The sequence below is a fragment of the Ranitomeya imitator genome, chromosome 9, assembly GCF_032444005.1.
Source record: "Ranitomeya imitator isolate aRanImi1 chromosome 9, aRanImi1.pri, whole genome shotgun sequence".
Taxonomy (NCBI): domain Eukaryota; kingdom Metazoa; phylum Chordata; class Amphibia; order Anura; family Dendrobatidae; genus Ranitomeya; species Ranitomeya imitator.
The window spans coordinates 62405416-62425555 of record NC_091290.1 but is presented as its reverse complement, the minus strand read 5'-3'; the positions used below and the strand labels follow the sequence as shown (position 1 = coordinate 62425555).

Sequence of the window (20140 nt, the reverse complement as noted above, 5' to 3'; positions counted from 1 at the left end):
AAACACTACATAGGATAACCTAGAGGGGGTTTTTTGGGCCTTGCAGCGCCGTTTACGGCTGTCTGCACGGTCTCTGTGTGAGCGCAGCTCGCCCTGTAGTCTGTGTGCAGCCATAGCCGGTTGGATTCAGCTCAGGGTGCGTTACTGCCTCATACCTTGAAAAAAAATTTACTTTTTTTCAAATAGTGCAGCCTGTTTAAACTTTAAACAAAAAATTTCCTATTAGTGTCTTTCCACCCGTCTCCAGCTAAATAGTGGAAAAACACTAAATAGGATAACCTAGAGGAGGTTTTTTGGGCCTTGCAGCGCCGTTTACGGCTGTCTGCACGGTCTCCGTGTGATTTAAACTAGCTCTGTAGCCCGATCTGCAAAAAAAAAAAAAGTAAAGTTCACCAAACACAACTTAACACTTGTGTAGGCCACATTTGAAAAATAATAAAGTGTAGTCCACACTTTACAACATTAGTGTTTCTTATACCTGTTAGGAGGAGCATTTCAGGAGTAAGCACACTAAGGCCTTAGTACTTTTCTGCTTATCTTTATCTGTCAACCAAGATGAAGAGGGCAGGAAGTAAGGCACGTGGGCGTGGGCGCGGAGCAGGGAGAGGAGCAGGGAGAGGACGTGGTGATTCTGTGCCTGCTGCGGGCGCCGGTGACTCGTCATCACTCAGTTTCAGCAGGGAACAGTCCTTCATGCGCAGCTTTGTCGGAGAGCGCCGTGCACCGCTGCTGCGTGAAGACCAAATTGAAGCCGTTGTCGGGTGGATGGCAGCTAACGCCTCGGCGTCGACTTCAGTTAGTGCCACATCCTCTCAGGCACAGACCACTGGAGAGCAGCCATCTGTCTCTTCACCACCTGCCAAATTGGCCAGGCAGTCAGAGAGCCCAGGACAGGAGCCGTCTCTACTTCTTTTCTCTGAATCTCTTGGCTTGGAAACAGGGGGCCAGCCAAGCAGCATTGGAGAAATGGAAGAAGAGGCAGTGTGCAGTGATGCCCAACAGCTTTGTCTCTCTGACTCTGAAGAGGCGGGTGGGCCAGTGTCTCCGGTGACCACAGCGCAGTACGCATCTGATGATGAAACTCAGGTGCCGCTTTCTGGTGCGTACTGTGCTGCCGAGACTACCCAGGAGGAGCAGTTGGTGGCAGAGGGTAGTGGAGATGATGAGGTCGTTGACCCATCGTGGTGTGAGGAACAGGAAGGTGGTGGGAGCAGCTCTGAGGAAGAGATTCCCCTTACGGGCCAAAGAGGGAGAGGGAAGGGGAAGACTGCGGAGCCTGTAGCCTCCACTTTGGCACCCGTTAGGAGCCTGTCTCTTTCCAAAGCCAAAAAGGGCGCTCCCAAGACTTGCAGTGCCTGGTCCTTTTTTGACACAGTTGCAGATGACATTTGTTTTGTCAAATGCAAGCTGTGTCATCAGAAAGTAAAAAGAGGGAAAAATGTCAGCAACCTCAATACCACAAATATGTGGAAACATGTGCGGACCAGGCACGCGGTGGAGTTACAGAAACACACTGAAGATGTAGGCCAACCAACAGCGGCAGCTACCACCTCTTCAGCTCGTGTTGCCTCTTCCTCCAGCTCACGCACAGCTGGTTTGGCTTCCTCCCAGGATCGCCATGGAAGAACCTCTGGCACTGTTGTCCAGAGACCTTGTGTAATTCCACCCACAGCACCACCTTCCCAGTCATCCTCACACTCCCAGTCTACTCTACAGCCATCGGTAGTACAGGCATGGGAGAAAAGGCGGGCATTCTCGGCCAACCACCCCCGAGCACAGGCTCTGAATGCAGGCATTGCCAAACTGATGTCCCTGGAAATGCTCTCGTTCAGGCTGGTGGAGACTGACAGCTTCCGTGACTTGATGGCATTGGCAGTCCCACAGTACAAGGTGCCCAGCCGCTTTTACTTCAGCAGGCAAGCTGTCCCTGCCCTGCACAGGCATGTTGAGGGAAACATAAAACATGCGCTACTGAACGCCGTCAGTAGCAAGGTCCACCTCACCACCGATGCGTGGACCAGTCAGCATGGACAGGGGCGATACGTTTCCATCACTGCCCATTGGGTTAATGTTGTTGAGCCAGGTACAGATCGTGTGAGTGGCGCAGGACGTGTCCTGCCCATTCCAAGGATTGCAGGAATCCAGTCTGTACGCATTGACTCCTCCTCTTACACAAGTTCCTCAGAATCAACTCTGCAGGAGCCGTCACAGTCCACCTCCACATGGACCCGTGAACGTTTACCTATGACCGACATGAGCACAGCCGTGGCCAAACGTCAGCAGGCCGTCTTGAAACTTGTTTCATTGGGGAATCGAAGCCACACAGCGCAGGAGCTCTGGAATGCCATCAAGCAGGAGAGCGATGTGTGGTTACTGCCAGCGAATCTCCAGCCAGGCATGGTAGTGTGTGACAATGGCCGAAATCTGGTGGCAGCTTTGGCCCTTGGCAACCTCACTCACATCCCATGTCTGGCACGTGTGCTCAATTTGGTTGTGCAGAGTTTTCTGAGGGACTATCCGGATCTTGATGCCCTGCTGCACAAGGTCCGCCTAGAGTGTGCTCACTTGCGGCGTTCCAGCTTGGCCAGATCCCGCATTGCTGCTCTGCAGCGCCGATTCCGCCTTCCGGAACACCGCATCATATGTGACCTACCTACCCGGTGGAATTCCACGTTACATATGTTGGAGCGGTTGTGTGAGCAGCAGCAAGCATTTATGGAGTACCAGCTGCATCAGGCGCAAAGAAGTCGCAGTCAGCGCCGATCAGACTTCACAACCACAGAGTGGGCCACTATGAAGGACGTCTGCCAGGTTTTGCGTCCTTTTGATTATTCCACGCGGATGGCAAGTGCAGATGATGCACTAGTCAGCATGACTGTCCCCCTTATCTGCCTGCTTCAGCAAACTTTGCAAGGGTTAAGGGATGATGTTGTGGAAGAGGTGGAGGATGAGGAGTCACCTTTTCCATCAGCTTCTGGAGAGTCAGCGCCACGTGGTTCCTCACTAAGGGGTACGCAGGGGCCAATTTGTGAGGAGGATGAGGAGGAGTCAATGGAGGAGGAAGAGCTCCGTCCAGAGGAGGGAGCGACACAATTGTCCAGTGGTCAGTGTGTACAGCGAGGGTGGGGTGACGACGAGCGGTCAGAGATCATGTCTCAAGCAGGGGACAGCGTTTCTGGGCCAGTTGGCAGTCTGCAGCACATGGTGGATTTCATGCTGCAGTGCCTGAGAAACGACCGCCGCATCGACCACATTCTCAACATGCCTGATTATTGGGTGTTCACCCTCCTCGATCCTCGCTACCGGGACAACGTCCAAAACCTCATCCCAGCGTTGACCCGGGAGCGTAAATTGCGGGAGTACCACGACACACTGGTGAATTCCATCATCTTCTCCTGTCCAACTGAGAGGAGTGCTGCTAGTGCTTTACAAAGCAGCTCAGTGCGTCGAGGCAGTGGGGGAGGCTCTGCCCAAAGAGGGAGCAGAAGCATTGCCTCTGCTCAAGGCAAGCCCAGTATGGCACAACTCTGGCACACTTTTGTGTGCCCGCCCCAAATGTCTACACCATCACCGGCGGCTCCAGTCAGCAGGAGGCAACGGTTCCGTCAGATGGTGACAGACTACATGGCTTGCCCTCTTACTGTACTCCCAGACGGCTCTTCCCCGTTCAAGTTTTGGGTCTCTAAGCTGGATACATGGCCAGAGCTAAGCCAGTATGCATTGGAGGTGCTGGCTTGCCCTGCGGCTAGTGTCTTATCGGAACGTGTCTTTAGTGCCGCAGGTGGTGTACTAACAGACCGTCGCATGCGACTGTCCTCCGATAACGTTGACCGGCTTACTTTCCTGAAAATGAACCAGGCCTGGATCTCGCAGGAATTTGCCACTCCTCTGCCTGATTAAGTAATTGGGTGTCATCCAGGTCTCCTGCTGTGTTCATCTTTCTACCACCTGAACTGCTATTCCTGGGCTCCAACACCGCCAGTTGTGGCTCAGAAGTGCAGGCTGCACAGTAAAAACATACGACCCAGTGTTATTGGGGTTCAGTAACGTCAGCTGATCCCCAGCTGTGTAACCGGCAACGTGTCATGCGACCGCCACGCTGGCACAACTAAAATGTAAGGGGACCTGTCCCCCCCCTAGGCGTTTGTTACTGAAAGAGCCACCATGTGCAGCACTAAAACTGCACAAGGGAAAGGTCGCTCTTGAAATTATGCTCCTTGCAAACGCTGAACTACACACTCATGTAATGTGTCCCCTCACACCGTCCAACCGTCCCGGAGGTGGGACTTTCCTTTGTAATGTGACGCAGCACAGCCGTCATTGCTACCCCCTTGCCACCGTGCGCTGGCTCCTTAGTGTTGTTTGATTCCGTCATGGACCCTGCGCTGTTATGTTATCCCTTGGCCATGCACAGTTTGTGCTGCCCGTCCTCTGACATCATTTGTTGTCGTCCTGGCTGCGCCTGTGCGTCCACGCTGCCCGAAATCCCACCTCGCAGTGTCGTCTAATGTGATCCCACAGTGGGCCTGGTATCCATGGCCATGCGCAGTGCATATACTAGCCTCTCACTCCCCTTCTTCACGCTTCTTCAGACTAGGCGGCGTCAGCTGATCCCTAATAGCATGCCACGGCCGTGACGCCGCACAGTCTGAAGAAGCAGGAAGGAGGTGAGTGAGAGGCGATGATATGCACTGCGCATGCCCATGGATCCCTGGTCCGCAGTGGGACTACATTAGATGACACTGCAATGTTGGATCTCGGGCAGCTTGGACGCACAGGCACTGCCAGCCTGACACCTACATGATGTCAGAAGACGGGCACCGCTAACTGTGCATGGCCAAGGGATAACATTACAGCGCGGGCTCCGTGACAGAACCAAACAACGTTGAGGAGGTGGCGCACGGCACCAAGGGGGTTGGAATGACGGCTTTGCTGTGTCACATTACAAAGGAAAGTCCCACTTCCGGGACGGTTTGACAGTGTGAGGGGACACATTATATGAGTGTATACTTCAGCGTTTGCAAGGAGCATAATTTTCAGAGCCACCATTTGCCATGTGCAGTATTACTGCTGTACAAGATGGCTCTTTCAGCAACAAATGCCTGGGGGGGGGGGGGGTTAAAGGTTCCCTTTCAACTTGCTCCACTGCAGGCTTCGGCCTACACTCTGCTCCTCTTTGATTCCCTGGGTTTCAACACTGTCAGTTGCCACCTGGAAGTGTTGTCTACACAGAAAAAACACTAGCTGATGTGTCAATGGGGTTCAGCACCGCCAGCTGTTCCCCTGCTGTGTAGTCGGCAACGTGTCCAGCACAAGCCACGCTGGCACATCAGAACAAAAGCTGCCACCAGTGTAGGCTTCGGCCTACACTCTGCTCCTCTCCTCCTCCTGTTGACCCTGGGCTTAAACACCGCTAGTTTTTGCCCGGAAGTGCTAGCTGCACAGAGAAAAACACCAGCCAATGTGTTAGTGGGGTTCAGCAACGCCAGCTGTTCCCCTGCTGTGTAGCCGGCAACGTGACCTGCAAACGCCACGCAGGCACATGAACTGAAATTAAAGGGAACCTGGCCCCACCCCCCCAGGTGTTTCTATGTATAACAGCCACCTTGTACAGCAGTACTGCTGCATTTGTGCAAGGTGGCTGACTTTTTCTCCTTGCCCACGTGGAACTCAACACGTACAAAATGTGTCTCATTACAGACCATTACAATGTCCCTGAGGTGTGACTTTCCTTTTTAATGACACGCACCACCCCCCTTGGTAGCGCTGCCCGTCTTCTGACATCATTGGTTGGCTGCCTGTGCCTGTGCGTCCGCCCTGCCCGACACAACCCCCCTCGTTTCATATATTTTGGCTGCGAGGGTGTGATTGATGGGCATGTGCAGTGCATATGTTCGCCTGTCTTAACTCATCTCCCTCCGCCTTCTTCAGACTGTGCGGCCTCCTGGCCGTGGTAGGCGATAAGGGATCAGCTGAGGCCGCCCAGTCTGAAGCAGGTGTAAGGACATGTGTGAGCGGCAAACATATTTATTGCACAAGGCCACGAATCCCAGCCACGCAGTGTGATTTTTTGAAAACACACTGCGGGCCTGGGATTCATATCCATTGCTAACCGCAACGGCCAACATGAAATGAGGTGAGAAGACAGGCAGCGCTCACAGCGCATGGCCAAGGGATCACAATAGCGCAGACTCCTGTACAGCTAATAACAACGCTCAGGATTCTGCGCCCAGCACCTAGGTTTAAATTTTGACACCTGTGCTGCGTCTCCTTAAAAAGACAAGTCACGCCTCCACTACTGTTAGACAGTATAATGGGCTAAATAGTGTACGTGTTTTATTCAGCATGTGCAAGGAGCAAACTAAATAGAGCAACCTTTTACTTGTGCAGCATTAATGCTGCACAAGGTGTGGCTCTTGTACCTTGCAACATCTGAGGGGGGGTTAAAGGTTACCTTTGAAATTGGTTCAACTAGGCTTTGGCCTACACTCTGCTCCTCTCCTCCTCCTGCTGACCCTGGGCTATAACACCGCCAGTTGTAGCCTGGAAGTGCTAGGTGCACAGAGAAAAACACCCGCCAATGTGTCAGTGGGGTTCAGCACCGCCAGCTGTTCCCCTGCTGTGTAGCCGGCATCGTGTCCAGCACAAGCCACGCTGGCACAACTGACCAAAAGCTGCCACCAGTGCAGGCTTCGGCCTACACTCTGCTCCTCTCCTCCTCCTGCTGCCCCTGGGCTCAAACACCGCTAGTTTTTGCCCGGAAATGCGAGCTGCACAGAGAAAAAAACAGCCAATGTGTTTGTGGGGTTCAGCACCGCCAGCTGTTCCCCTGCTGTGTAGCCTGCATCGTGTCCAGCACAAGCCACGCTGGCACAACTGACCAAAAGCTGCCACCAGTGCAGGCTTCGGCCTACACTTTGCTCCTCTCCTCCTCCTGCTGACCCTGGGCTCTAACACCGCCAGTTTTTGCCCGGACATGCGAGCTGCACAGAGAAAAACACCAGTCAATGTGTCAGTGGGGTTCAGCAACGCCAGCAGTTCCCCTGCTGTGTAGCTGGCAACGTGTCCTGCAAACGCCACGCAGGCACATGAACTGAAATTGAAGTGAGCCTGCCCCCCACCCCCAGGTGTTTCTATGTATAACAGCCACCTTGTACAGCAGTACTGCTGCATTTGTGCAAGGTGGCTGACTTTTTCTCCTTGCCCACGTGGAACTCAACACGTACAAAATGTGTCTCATTAGAGACCATTACAATGTCCCTGAGGTGTGACTATCCTTTTTAATGACACGCAGCACCCCCATTGTTAGCGCTGCCCGTCTTCAGACATCATTGGTTGGCTGGCTGTGCCTGTGCGTCCGCCCTGCCCGACACAATGCCCCTCGTTGTCTCATATATCTTGACTGCGAGGGTGTGATTGATGGGTACGAGCAGTGCATATGTTCGCCTGTCTTCACTCCCCTCCTTCCGCCTTCTTCAGACTGTGCGGCCTCATGGCCGTGGCAGGCAATAAGGGATCAGCTGAGGCCGCCCAGTCTGAAGCAGGTGTAAGGACATGTGTGAGCGGCAAACATATTTACTGCACAAGGCCACGAATCCCAGCCACGCAGTGTGATTTTTTGAAAACACACTGTGGGTCTGGGATTCATGTCCACCGCTAACCGCATCGGCCAACATGAAATGAGGTCAGAAGACAGGAAGCACTCACAGCGCATGGCCAAGGGATAACAAGAGCGCAGACTCCTGTACAGCAAATAACAACGCTCAGGAAGCTGCGCCCATGCACCAAGGTGTTATTTTCGACACCTGGGCTGCTTTTCTTTAAAAAGACAAGTCACGCCTCCACTACTGTTTTACAGTAGAATGGGCTAAATAGTGTACGTGTTTTATTCAGCGTGTGCAAGGAGAATAATTAAGAGAGCAACCTTTTACTTGTGCAGCATTAATGCTGCACGAGGTGTGGCTCTTGTACCTTGCAACACCTGAGGGGGGTTAAAGGTTACCTTTGAAATTGGTTCAACTAGGCTTCGGCCTACACTCTGCTCCTCTCCTCCTCCTGCTGACCCTGGGCTATAACACCGCCAGTTTTTGCCCGGACGTGCTAGCTGCACAGAGAAAAACATCAGCCAATGTGTTAGTAGGGTACAGCACCGCCAGCTGTTCCCCTGCTGTGTAGCCGGCATCGTGTCCAGCACAAGCCACGCTGGCACAACCAACCAAAAGCTGCCACCAGTGGAGGCTTCGGCCTACACTCTGCTCATCTCCTCCTCCTGCTGACCCTGGGCTCATAACACCGCCAGTTTTAGCCTGGAAGTGCTAGCTGCACAGAGAAAAACACCAGCCAATGTGTCAGTGGGGTTCAGCACCGCCAGCTGTTCCCCAGCTGTGTAGCCGGCAACGTGACCTGCAAACGCCATGCAGGCACATGAACTGAAATTGAAGGGAGCCTGCCCCCCACCCCCAGGTGTTTCTATGTATAACAGCCACCTTGTTCAGCAGTACTGCTGCATTTGTACAAGGTGGCTGAGTTTTTCTCCTTGCCCACGTGGAACTCAACACGTACAAAATGTGTCTCATTGAGACCATTCCACTGTCCCTGAGGTGTGACTTTCCTTTCTAATGATACGCAGTACCCCCCTTGGTAGCGCTTCCCATCTTTTGACATCATGGTTAGCTGGCTGCGCCTGTGCATCCGCCCTGCGTGAAACAACGCCCCTCGTTGTCTTATTTATTTTGTCAGCGAGGGTGTGGTTTATGGGCACGAGCAGTGCATATGTTCGCCTGTCGTCACTCATCTCCTTCCGCCTTCTTCTGACTGTGCAGCCTCATGGCCGCGGCATGCGAAAAGGGATCAGCAGAGGTCGCCCAGTCTGAAGCAGGTGTAAGGACGTGTGTGAGCGTCAAAAATATTTACTGCTCAAGGCCACGAATCCCAGCACCGCAGTGTGACTTTATGAAAAGGCACTGTGGGTCTGGGATTTATGGCCATCGTTAACCGCAGCAGCCAACATGAAATGAGGTCATAAGACGGGCAGCGCTAACAGGGCATTGCCAAGGGATAACACAAGAGCGCAGACTCCTGTACAGCAAAAAACAATGCTCAGGAAGCTGCGCCAAGCACAAAGGCGTTATTTGGGACACCTGTGCTGCGTCTCCTTAAAAATACAAGTCACGCCTCAACTACAGTTTGACTGTAGCATGGGCTAAATTGTGTACGTGTTGCATTCAGCGTGTGCAAGTAGAAAAATTAATAGAGCAACCTTTTACTTGTGCAGCATTAATGCTGCACAAGGTGTGGCTCTTGTACTTTGGAACACCTGAGGGGTGGTTAAAGTTTACCTTTGAAATTGGTTCAACTAGGCTTCGGCCTACACTCTGCTCCTCTCCTCCTCCTGCTGCCCCTGGGCTATAACACCGCTAGTTTTTGCCCGGAAGTGCTAGCTGCACAGAGAAAAACACCAGCCAATGTGTTAGTGGGGTTCAGCACCGCCTGCTGTTCCCCCACTGTGTAGCCGGCAAAGTGTCCTGCAAACGCCACGCAGGCACAGCAGAACAAAAGCTGTCACCAGTGCAGGCTTCGGCCTACACTCTGCTCCTCTCCTCCTCCTGCTGACCCTGGGCTCTAACACCGCTAGTTTTTGCCCAGAAGTGCTAGCTGCACAGAGAAAAACACCAGCCAATGTGTTAGTGGGGTTCAGCACCGCCTGCTGTTCCCCCACTGTGTAGCCGGCAAAGTGTCCTGCAAACGCAACGCAGAAACAAAGCTGACTCCAGTGCAGGCTTCGACCTACACTCTGCTCCCCCTGCATACCCTTTGCTCCAACACCGCTAGTTGGGGCTGTAGGAAGACAATCTTTGATAGGCAACGCATCTGGGTTCCAGCACCGCCAGCTGGTTCTCGGCAGTGTTTTTGTCACAGGTACTCCCTCGTACCAAACCTGGTTCCAGCACCGTCATCTGTTTCCGGGTAGTGTCAAGCTCACTGAGACGCCTATGCTTGCCCCGTCGTGGTGCGGTCGGGTTAGCCAACTCCAGGGTGCCTCCAGTTTAGGAGCTTCCTATGTGGGCTGCGTGAACTGGTAGTCAAGGCTGGTTCTGTAGTGCCAGTAGGCCCTGCTCCCCCTGTAGGACTGTTGGGGTTCGGTAACTGCGGCTGCCTCGCGGCCTAGCTGTTCTCTCCTCTCCTGTGGGCCTTCGGGTCCACCACCTGGTTCCAGCACCGTCAGCTGGTTCCGGGCCGAGCCTTTGGCTTAGGTGCCTCCTCCTGGGTATCCGAGTTCCGCCAACGTCAGGCGGTCCTTGGTAGTGCTTTTAAGCGCGGGCACCTACAGCTTAGTAACCGGGTTCCAGCACCGTCAGCTGGTCCTCGGTCGTACCATTGGCTCTTGCACACTGGGGCAACGCATCTGGGTTCCAGCACCGCCAGCTGGTTCTCGGCAGTGTTTTTGTCACAGGTACTCCCTCGTGCCAAACCTGGTTTCAGCACCGTCAGCTGTTTCCGGGTAGTGTCAAGCTCACTGAGACGCCTATGCTTGCCCCGTCGTGGTGCGGTCGGGTTAGCCAACTCCAGGGTGCCTCCAGTTTAGGAGCTTCCTATGTGGGCTGCGTGAACTGGTAGTCAAGGCTGGTTCTGTAGTGCCAGTAGGCCCTGCTCCCCCTGTAGGACTGTTGGGGTTCGGTAACTGCGGCTGCCTCGCGGCCTAGCTGTTCTCTCCTCTCCTGTGGGCCTTCGGGTCCACCACCTGGTTCCAGCACTGTCAGCTGGTTCCGGGCCGAGCCTTTGGCTTAGGTGCCTCCTCCTGGGTATCCGAGTTCCGCCAACGTCAGGCGGTCCTTGGTAGTGCTTTTAAGCGCGGGCACCTACAGCTTAGTAACCGGGTTCCAGCACCGTCAGCTGGTCCTCGGTCGTACCATTGGCTCTTGCACACTGGGGCAACGCATCTGGGTTCCAGCACCGCCAGCTGGTTCTCGGCAGTGTTTTTGTCACAGGTACTCCCTCGTGCCAAACCTGGTTTCAGCACCGTCAGCTGTTTCCGGGTAGTGTCAAGCTCACTGAGACGCCTATGCTTGCCCCGTCGTGGTGCGGTCGGGTTAGCCAACTCCAGGGTGCCTCCAGTTTAGGAGCTTCCTATGCGGGCTGCGTGAACTGGTAGTCAAGGCTGGTTCTGTAGTGCCAGTAGGCCCTGCTCCCCCTGTAGGACTGTTGGGGTTCGGTAACTGCGGCTGCCTCGCGGCCTAGCTGTTCTCTCCTCTCCTGTGGGCCTTCGGGTCCACCACCTGGTTCCAGCACCGTCAGCTGGTTCCGGGCCGAGCCTTTGGCTTAGGTGCCTCCTCCTGGGTATCCGAGTTCCGCCAACGTCAGGCGGTCCTTGGTAGTGCTTTTAAGCGCGGGCACCTACAGCTTAGTAACCGGGATCCAGCACCGTCAGCTGGTCCTCGGTCGTACCATTGGCTCTTGCACACTGGGGCAACGCATCTGGGTTCCAGCACCGCCAGCTGGTTCTCGGCAGTGTTTTTGTCACAGGTACTCCCTCGTGCCAAACCTGGTTTCAGCACCGTCAGCTGTTTCCGGGTAGTGTCAAGCTCACTGAGACGCCTATGCTTGCCCCGTCGTGGTGCGGTCGGGTTAGCCAACTCCAGGGTGCCTCCAGTTTAGGAGCTTCCTATGTGGGCTGCGTGAACTGGTAGTCAAGGCTGGTTCGGTAGTGCCAGTAGGCCCTGCTCCCCCTGTAGGACTGTTGGGGTTCGGTAACTGCGGCTGCCTCGCGGCCTAGCTGTTCTCTCCTCTCCTGTGGGCCTTCGGGTCCACCACCTGGTTCCAGCACCGTCAGCTGGTTCCGGGCCGAGCCCTTGGCTTAGGTGCCTCCTCCTGGGTATCCGAGTTCCGCCAACGTCAGGCGGTCCTTGGTAGTGCTTTTAAGCGCGGGCACCTACAGCTTAGTAACCGGGTTCCAGCACCGTCAGCTGGTCCTCGGTCGTGCCATTGGCTCTTGCACACTGGGGCAACGCATCTGGGTTCCAGCACCGCCAGCTGGTTCTCGGCAGTGTTTTTGTCACAGGTACTCCCTCGTGCCAAACCTGGTTTCAGCACCGTCAGCTGTTTCCGGGTAGTGTCAAGCTCACTGAGACGCCTATGCTTGCCCCATCGTGGTGCGGTCGGGTTAGCCAACTCCAGGGTGCCTCCAGTTTAGGAGCTTCCTATGTGGGCTGCGTGAACTGGTAGTCAAGGCTGGTTCTGTAGTGCCAGTAGGCCCTGCTCCCCCTGTAGGACTGTTGGGGTTCGGTAACTGCGGCTGCCTCGCGGCCTAGCTGTTCTCTCCTCTCCTGTGGGCCTTCGGGTCCACCACCTGGTTCCAGCACCGTTAGCTGGTTCTCGGCAGTGTCTTTTGCTCTTGTACCTTCTGCTCCCCATCCTGGTTCCAGTACCGTCAGCTGGTTCCAGGCAGAGCCTTTGGCTTAGGTGCCTCCTTCTGGGTATCCAACTTCCACCAACGTCAGGTGGTCCTTGGTAGTGCTTTCAGGCACGGGTACCTCCTGCTTAGTAACCGGGTTCCAGTAACGTCAGCTGGTCCTCGGTAGTTCCATTGGCTCTTGGACCTTCGGCTACCCATCCGGGTTCCAGTACCGTCAGCTGGTTCTCGGCAGTGTCTTTTGCTCTTGTACCTTCTGCTCCCCATCCTGGTTCCAGTACCGTCAGCTGGTTCCGGGCAGAGCCTTTGGCTTAGGTGCCTCCTTCTGGGTATCCGAGTTCCGCCAACGTCAGGCGGTCCTTGGTAGTGCGTTTTAGCACAGGTACCTCCTGCTTAGTAACCGGGTTCCAGTAACGTCAGCTGGTCCTCGGTAGTTCCATAGGCTCTTGAACCTTTGGGTAGCCATCCGAGTTCCAGTTCCATCAGCTGGTTCTTGGCATTTTCTCAGCCTTCTTGTACCTTCTGCTACATTTCCAAGTTGAAGACCCTAACGTCGACGACCCGGAAGACCACTCCGATGACGACGATGACGGCGGAGACGACGACGGCGGAGACGACGACGGCGGAGACGACGACGGCGGAGACGATGACGGCGGAGACGACGACACTGGAGACGACGACCCTGGAGACGACGACATGGAAGACCGAGAAGCAGAAGAACAAGAGGCTGCAGAACAAAGAGCAGAAGAACATTAAGCATAACACTTAATATCAGAGCAAAAGATATTATCTAAATTATATGCAGAAGAAGACTAAGCAGTGTATGGGGGTGAGTCCGTTCCTCCTCGTGGTGCCCCTGGATAAAGCCTGATGCTGCAGGCCAAACTGAACGCGGACAAATGTAACTTTTGTGACTGGCAGAATGGAAGGTGTAATCTTCCAACTTTTATAGATAACAACTACGGGAATGCCTGTCACAAATGAGAATATGATGAAGAAGTAGAATAGGAAGAATAATAACAGTTGAATAAAATGAATATGTAGAATAGGAAGAATAATAATAGTTGAATGAAATGAATATGAAGAATGTATTAAAAAAAAAAAAAAGGTAAAGGATGAAGAAGAAGATGAATAAGGTGAAGAAGAAGTTGATGTCAAAGATGCTGATGATGATGAAGATGAAAATGTGGGAAAAGTAAAAAAAAAGAAGGGGAAGGGCGTGGAATAGTGAAACATCAATATCTGACAAAATAAAAAAAAAATTTACATAGTCAATATCTTTGTCACTCCGAACGTCTTTAAAAAAAAAAAAAAAACATGCTATTCTATTTGATTGGGCTAAACCTCTATGACTTTAATGTCTCCGCCACCTCCCCAAATACATCCTGCATTATTCTTAGTTGTTTTCCTTCATGTAGAATGAACCTACAAGGAAAGAAAGGGTTTATTTTAATTCCGATATTTTGGTCCCATTGACTTGCATTGGGATCGGGTATCGGTATCGGCGATATCCAATATTTTTTTAATATCGGCCGATCCTATCCGATACCGATACTTTCCGATATCGGAAGGTATCGCTCAACACTATTAATTATGCAAAGGCGACGCTAAAATGATCCAAGCCAAATTATGCTCCCAGACGTCAACGAGACTTCACGGAGGTTGTTTGTCAGTTATAATATCTTTAGTGAGGCTTTTTATTCATGCCTATCATTTAGTCAGTTTGCTATATTCCTTCTATTTTACTGCTTAATTAGGAATCATAAACTGTATACATTTTATCTGTTGGCTCATAAACATGGGAAGAAGTCATGATTAAATTATTACATTTATTTTTACTTCATAAATATACATTACATTGAATTAAAACCAGTACACCTTGTTTGCAACTTTACTAACAAGTCTTTGGAAAAGACTGTAGGCAGGCAGAGACTGGACCACCAGGAGATAGAGGAATCCTCTGGTGGGCCTCTGGTTTCCAGTAGGCCCCTAAGTTAGGATATAACAATTAAAACCATACTATGCACCACTGGTGCCACCTTTAGTATGTGGAATATATGTCCTCAGATGCATATCCAGTAGAAAAGTATTGCTCCACAATATCTACCCATCAGAGGCCGGCAGTAGGAGAAGAAATCACAGGTGGCATATTGCAATGATACCACCGCCCTGAAAAATTATACTAAATGGGGCTAGAGATGGGGACATTATTTTAAATATGGAGGTAGTGGTGAGGTAGGAGACAGCCAGCCATGAGATTTGATGTGCCCCAAAGAAGCTGGAGTGTGTACACCTGGCTTACTGTGCACTGTCAAGAAAGCAAAGATTCGCAAAAAGTCGGCAGTGATGCTCATGCCCTAAAAGGTAAGTCACCATAATTGTGCATCAAGGTAGATGTGATTTTCAGTCTATTTTACTCTAACAGGGATAATGCCTAATGGATCTTTATATATAGTGGTGGTGTGGGCCACTAGAGTCAATGCTACGTTTCGTCCAAGACAGCCCAATCCAACACTGACTTGAAGTATATAAAAACAACATAGCATAATTGTATTTCTTCTTTCTTGTTGGTTTTATAGGACAAACATATTCTGCAGAACAGTACATAAATTCGCATTCCTGTCTCTAATGCAGCACAGAATCCTTGTTTTAAAACATTAGGACCAATTTAATATCAAATGTAATGTTTCGGAGAAGGACATATTTCAAATTTCAAGCAGATGCTGTCCGTAGGCCATTTTCAGATAATTCTACATTTTTTGTGAATTTTACAGCTACATCTCTTGGATCTCATGAAATCAATCATAAAATGTTCAGTGAAACTGTGGGAAATCTAGGTATTAAAGCAATTTCAGGTTTTTTTTTCATCCTACGACCCCAGTCCTTCCAAACAATAGTGCTAACCACCGAGGCACCATGTTGCTTAACATCTGACTATTTATTTCCACAATCATGCTCTATTAAAAGGTATAACATTGAAAACAATTTCAACAATATAATTGTAAAACATCTCTTTTCCAGCCCTCAGCATCAGAATCCATGTAAACTTCTGAACTATAGATTTGTCTTGTATGCCAAACCAACTAAAGTGTTTAATCCATTGTCAACTTTGCTAAGGCAGTAGGTGACACCATTTCATTTCGGCTGTATGTTAAGGAAGAATAGATAACATTAAATCACATGAAGAGTATAACGTGTCTTTACTGTACCTCATTTTGTAGATCTCTGATCATTTTACTTTTACGTTCCATTTCAGTTTTTAGGAAATTTATCTGAAAAATATTTAATAAACATTTAATCATGGTGTAATATTTGATAGTGAATCTACAGTGATAAAAAGGCAGCTTTTATAATAATAAGTCTTATTTATTTTAAAAACAGATAATAAAAAATTCTCAGATTGGAATCTAGAAAATAAGTCCAGAGAAACCTCAACACAAGCCATTCATGCTGAATTCTCTCCTGAATAAAAAATACCAGCATATCAATTCTCAATCTTTACTTTGGTTGCCCCTCCATTACATAATACATAATAAACTCAACACACTAAGGTCTCATTCAGACATCCTTGACAATTTGGACTGAGCATGGACCACTAAAGCATGGACTGACTGCGGCTCTGTTGACCCAAGCATGGCAGCTTCATATATTTCTATGAGGCCGTCAGTCTCAGTTTGGGAGTCCGGCAGCCGGTCCGTTCTTTGAGATAGGACTGAAATCCACAGATATCTAGATGAGCCCTTACTCACAAAGCTGACCACAATTCTTTCACAAAAATTTTACTTTAGACCAACATTTTTTTTTATTTTCACAAGGGTAACAGGAAAAAATGGACCCCAAAATCTGTTGTGCAGTTTCTCCTGACTATACCGATACACTTTATGTGGGGAAAATCCCTGATTGGGCACAAAGCAGGTCTTGGAAGGGAAGGAGTGTCATTTACTTTTTTTGATGCAAAATTAATGATATCATTAGCGAATACCATGTCGCATTTGGAAAGCACCTAATGTGCCTAAACAATGGAAACCCCCACACAAGTGACACCATTTTGGAAACTATACCTCCTTGGGAACTTATCTATATGTGTAGTGAGCACCTTGAACACCCCAAATGCTTTTCTGAAGTTTATAACATTGATATTTGAACATTTTAAAAATCACATTTTTCCTAAAAAAATGTATTTTAGCCCCATATTTTGCACTTTCACAAGGGTAACAGGAGAAATTGCATCTTACAATTTATTGTGCAATTTCTCCTGAGTACATCCATATGGGGATAGGTGGGAGAAAACTATTGTTTTGGTGCATGACAGAGCTCGGTAGGGAAGGAGCATGATTTGAATTTTTGAATGTAAAATTTGCTGAAATAATTTGCGGACGCCATGTCGCGTTTGGAGAGCTCTTGAAGTGCTTAAACAGTGGAAACACCTCACAATTTACACCGATTTCGAAAATATACCTCTCATGGAACTAACCTTGATGTGTGGTGAGCACCTTGAACTGCCAGGTACTTTTCAGAAGTTTATAACATTGAAGTGAGAAAATAAAAACATTCACATTACTCCCACAAAAATGTTTTTTAGCCCCAAATTTTGCTTTTTCCCAAGTGTAACAGAGGAACTTGCACCATACGATTTGTTGTGCAATTTCTCCTGAGTACACTAATAACCCTCTGAATGAAAGCGCCATTTGACTATTTTAATGCAAAACTTGCTGGATTCATTAGCGGGCACCATGTCACGTTTACAGTGCCCCTATTGTTCCTAAAAAGTGGAAACACCCCACAAGTGACAATGTTTTAGAAACTAGACCCCTCAGAGAACTCATCTAGATGGGTGGTGAGAATCTTGTAACCCATGTGCTTCACAGAAGTTTATAACTTTGATCTGTGAAAATGTAAAAAAACATATTTGTCATCCAAAAATGTTGTTTTAGCCCCAAGTTTTTTAATTGTCACAATGATAGCAGGAGAAAATGAACCCAAAAATGTGTGCAATTTTTTCTCACTACGCCCCATATGTGATCAAAAGCTACTTTTAATGTACAGTGCACAGCTCAGAAGGGAAGAAGCGTCATATGGGAGTTCAGATTTTGCTGGACTGGTTTGATGGTGCGATGTCATATTGGCAGAGCCCCTAAGGTACTAGAACAGTAGAACCCCCATAAGAGACCACATTTTCAAACTACACCTCACAATGAATTCATATAGGGGTGCATTGATGATTTTGACACCACAGGTGGGTCACAGAATGGTATACCATTTGGTCGTGAAGAAGAAAATAATTCAATTTTTACCACCAAAATTTAGTTTTAGCCCCAGGTTATATATTTTCAAAATGGGAAATGGGTAAAAATGGCACAAAATGGCACAAAATGTATCCCACAATTTCTGCAGAATGTGGAAATACCCCATATGTGGCTGTACTGTACTGCTACATGGCAAGACTTTGGAGGGAGAAAGAGTGCTATTTGCTCCCAGAGCGCAGATTTTACTAGAAAGATTTGCAGACTCCATATACAGAGCCCCTAAGTGCTAAAACAACATAATTTTCCTTCAAGTGACCTCATTTTGGAAATTATACCCCTTAGGGAATTTATCTACAAGTGTAGTGATGATTTTGAATCCATAGGAGTTTACCTGAAACAATCATCAGTGGATATTGCAGAGTAAAAATTGCATATTGCTGTTGTAGTGGCCAGTACTTTGAGTGGCCAGTATATTGTAGGGACCAGTACATTTTGCCCAACTCATGCTTCTGGAAATAGACATTCATAAAATAGGTGGGTGCTGATCACTAAAAAATGCCAAACATGTGGATGCTCAGTGTGGTTTAGATACATTGTGAGGCTCAGAAGGAAGAGGGGTATGTGGATTTGGGAGCACAGAATTCACTAGATTTCATTTAGGGTGTGAGGAGCCATTTTGCTTTTCCAGTGCCTTGTAATACCAGTAAAGTGTAAGCCCCCTATATTTCCATTGAGAGGTGATAGACCTGAATGAGGATTTGCTTTTTTGTGATTTGGGATCACATTTATACAGCGCTCTACACTGAGCATTTACTTTGGGGTTTCCATCCAAATCTCCGAGTGACATGATTTAGATAAATCCCCTGAGGCAGTCATTCACTATAATGAGGCTATATAAACTGTGCAGGAGGTGTGGGTTAAATCCGTGCTGCCTTAATGATGAAGTTCCAAGGATAATAAATTTAAAAGGTGGTTTATTCAACGCGTTTCAAGGTCAATGCGACCTCTTCTTCAGGAAATTCCACAATGTCGATGTGGAATTTCCTGAAGAAGAGGTCGCACTGACCTTGAAACGCGTTGAATAAACCACCTTTTAAATTTATTATCCTTGGAACTTCATCATTAAGGCAGCACGGATTTAACCCACACCTCCTGCACAGTTTATATTGTCATACGGCCATTGATCGGCTTGTGGATCTGCAGCAGCCAAAATCGCTACATGCTTTTCATTTAACAAAATCAGGTGAGCAATTCTAAGAATGCTCTCTTGGTTATCTAGAGGATAAGACCCTATTTTGCGCTTTGTGTCTCCATTTTTTTTCCTATAGCAACTATAATGAGGCAGCAGAGTTAATCGGGACTCTGTCTGGCCTCTGTTCAGCGCTGTTCTTTTCACAAGTGCACAAAATTGTGGTCAACAGCACTTTTATGCACGCCTAAAAAGACAGACATGGCTAGATCATAAGCCAGACAGCATCCACAGTGCCTCCATCTGCCTCATTATAGGGAATCATCCACCGGGGGTTCTGTCTGAGTCACGTATTTCAGAAATTTGTATTGTCAGGTGACATCAAGCCTTGAGGTTAGTAATGGAGAGGCGTCTATAAGACACCCCCCATTACTAACCCCATAGTCATCTTGTATAAAAACACACACACACACACACAGAAAAAAGTCCTTTAAAAGAAAGAATGACACAGACTCCTTTAATAAATCTTAATTAAATCAGACTTACTGCATTACCAATTCCAGTGACTCCATTGTCTCTTGCAAGAGAATTAAAATAAAAAAAAATATTCCTCACCTTTCCGTAGAGAAGAAGATAATCCACTTTTCCCATGAAGCATATAGTTCTGCTACATCTAGATGGTAGGCTGTATGGTTGCATGATGCGACCATACAGCCTGCCATCCAGCTACTGTCATCTGCTACTGCTGCCCAGTGTCTCGCAGTGAGCTCCTACAACTTGTTTGATGTCACTGTGAGCGTAAGAAAGGTCTCATGCTCGAGGTACTGTCAGGAAGGTCCATGGCGTTCACAGTCAATTACCTCACTACTTAGAAATTTTCCCACCACGCTCGCGTGTCAAAACATTACCTGAGATGTCAGTGTCCGTGTGTGTAATACGCCTATGCTAATAACAGTGACAGCAGGAGCGGCTGATGGGAGTATTTATCAACTGCTGTCTGCGCTATAAATAAATAAATGAAAAAGCCGGCATGGGTTCCGCCCTATTTTCTATAATCAGCCATGCAAAAGTCACATTTGAGGACTGCAGGTCTCAGCTGTCAGCTTCTACAAAGGTGGTTATCCAGAATAGTGGGGTCCACACTTGTTTTTATAATTATTTAAATAAATAATTTAAAAAATGACGTGGGGTTTCTCCCACTTTTGACAACCAGCCTTAGTAAAGCAGACAGCAGGGGGCTGGTATTCTCAGGCTGGCAAGGGACCATGGATATTGCCCCCAGCCTAAAAAGTGCAG

General features: G+C 49.1%; 1 protein-coding gene across 2 annotated transcripts in view; it reads right to left on the bottom strand.

Annotated features, from left to right (window-relative positions):
- The window catches only part of LUZP2 (leucine zipper protein 2), a 1110632-nt gene that overhangs the window by 548769 nt on the left and 541723 nt on the right, over nucleotides 1–20140 (bottom strand). For both annotated transcript variants that reach the window (XM_069738799.1, XM_069738800.1), the window contains exon 5: nucleotides 15619–15681. In XM_069738799.1, the coding sequence (XP_069594900.1) occupies nucleotides 15619–15681 (63 nt within the window). The remainder of the gene's footprint in view (nucleotides 1–15618; nucleotides 15682–20140) is intronic.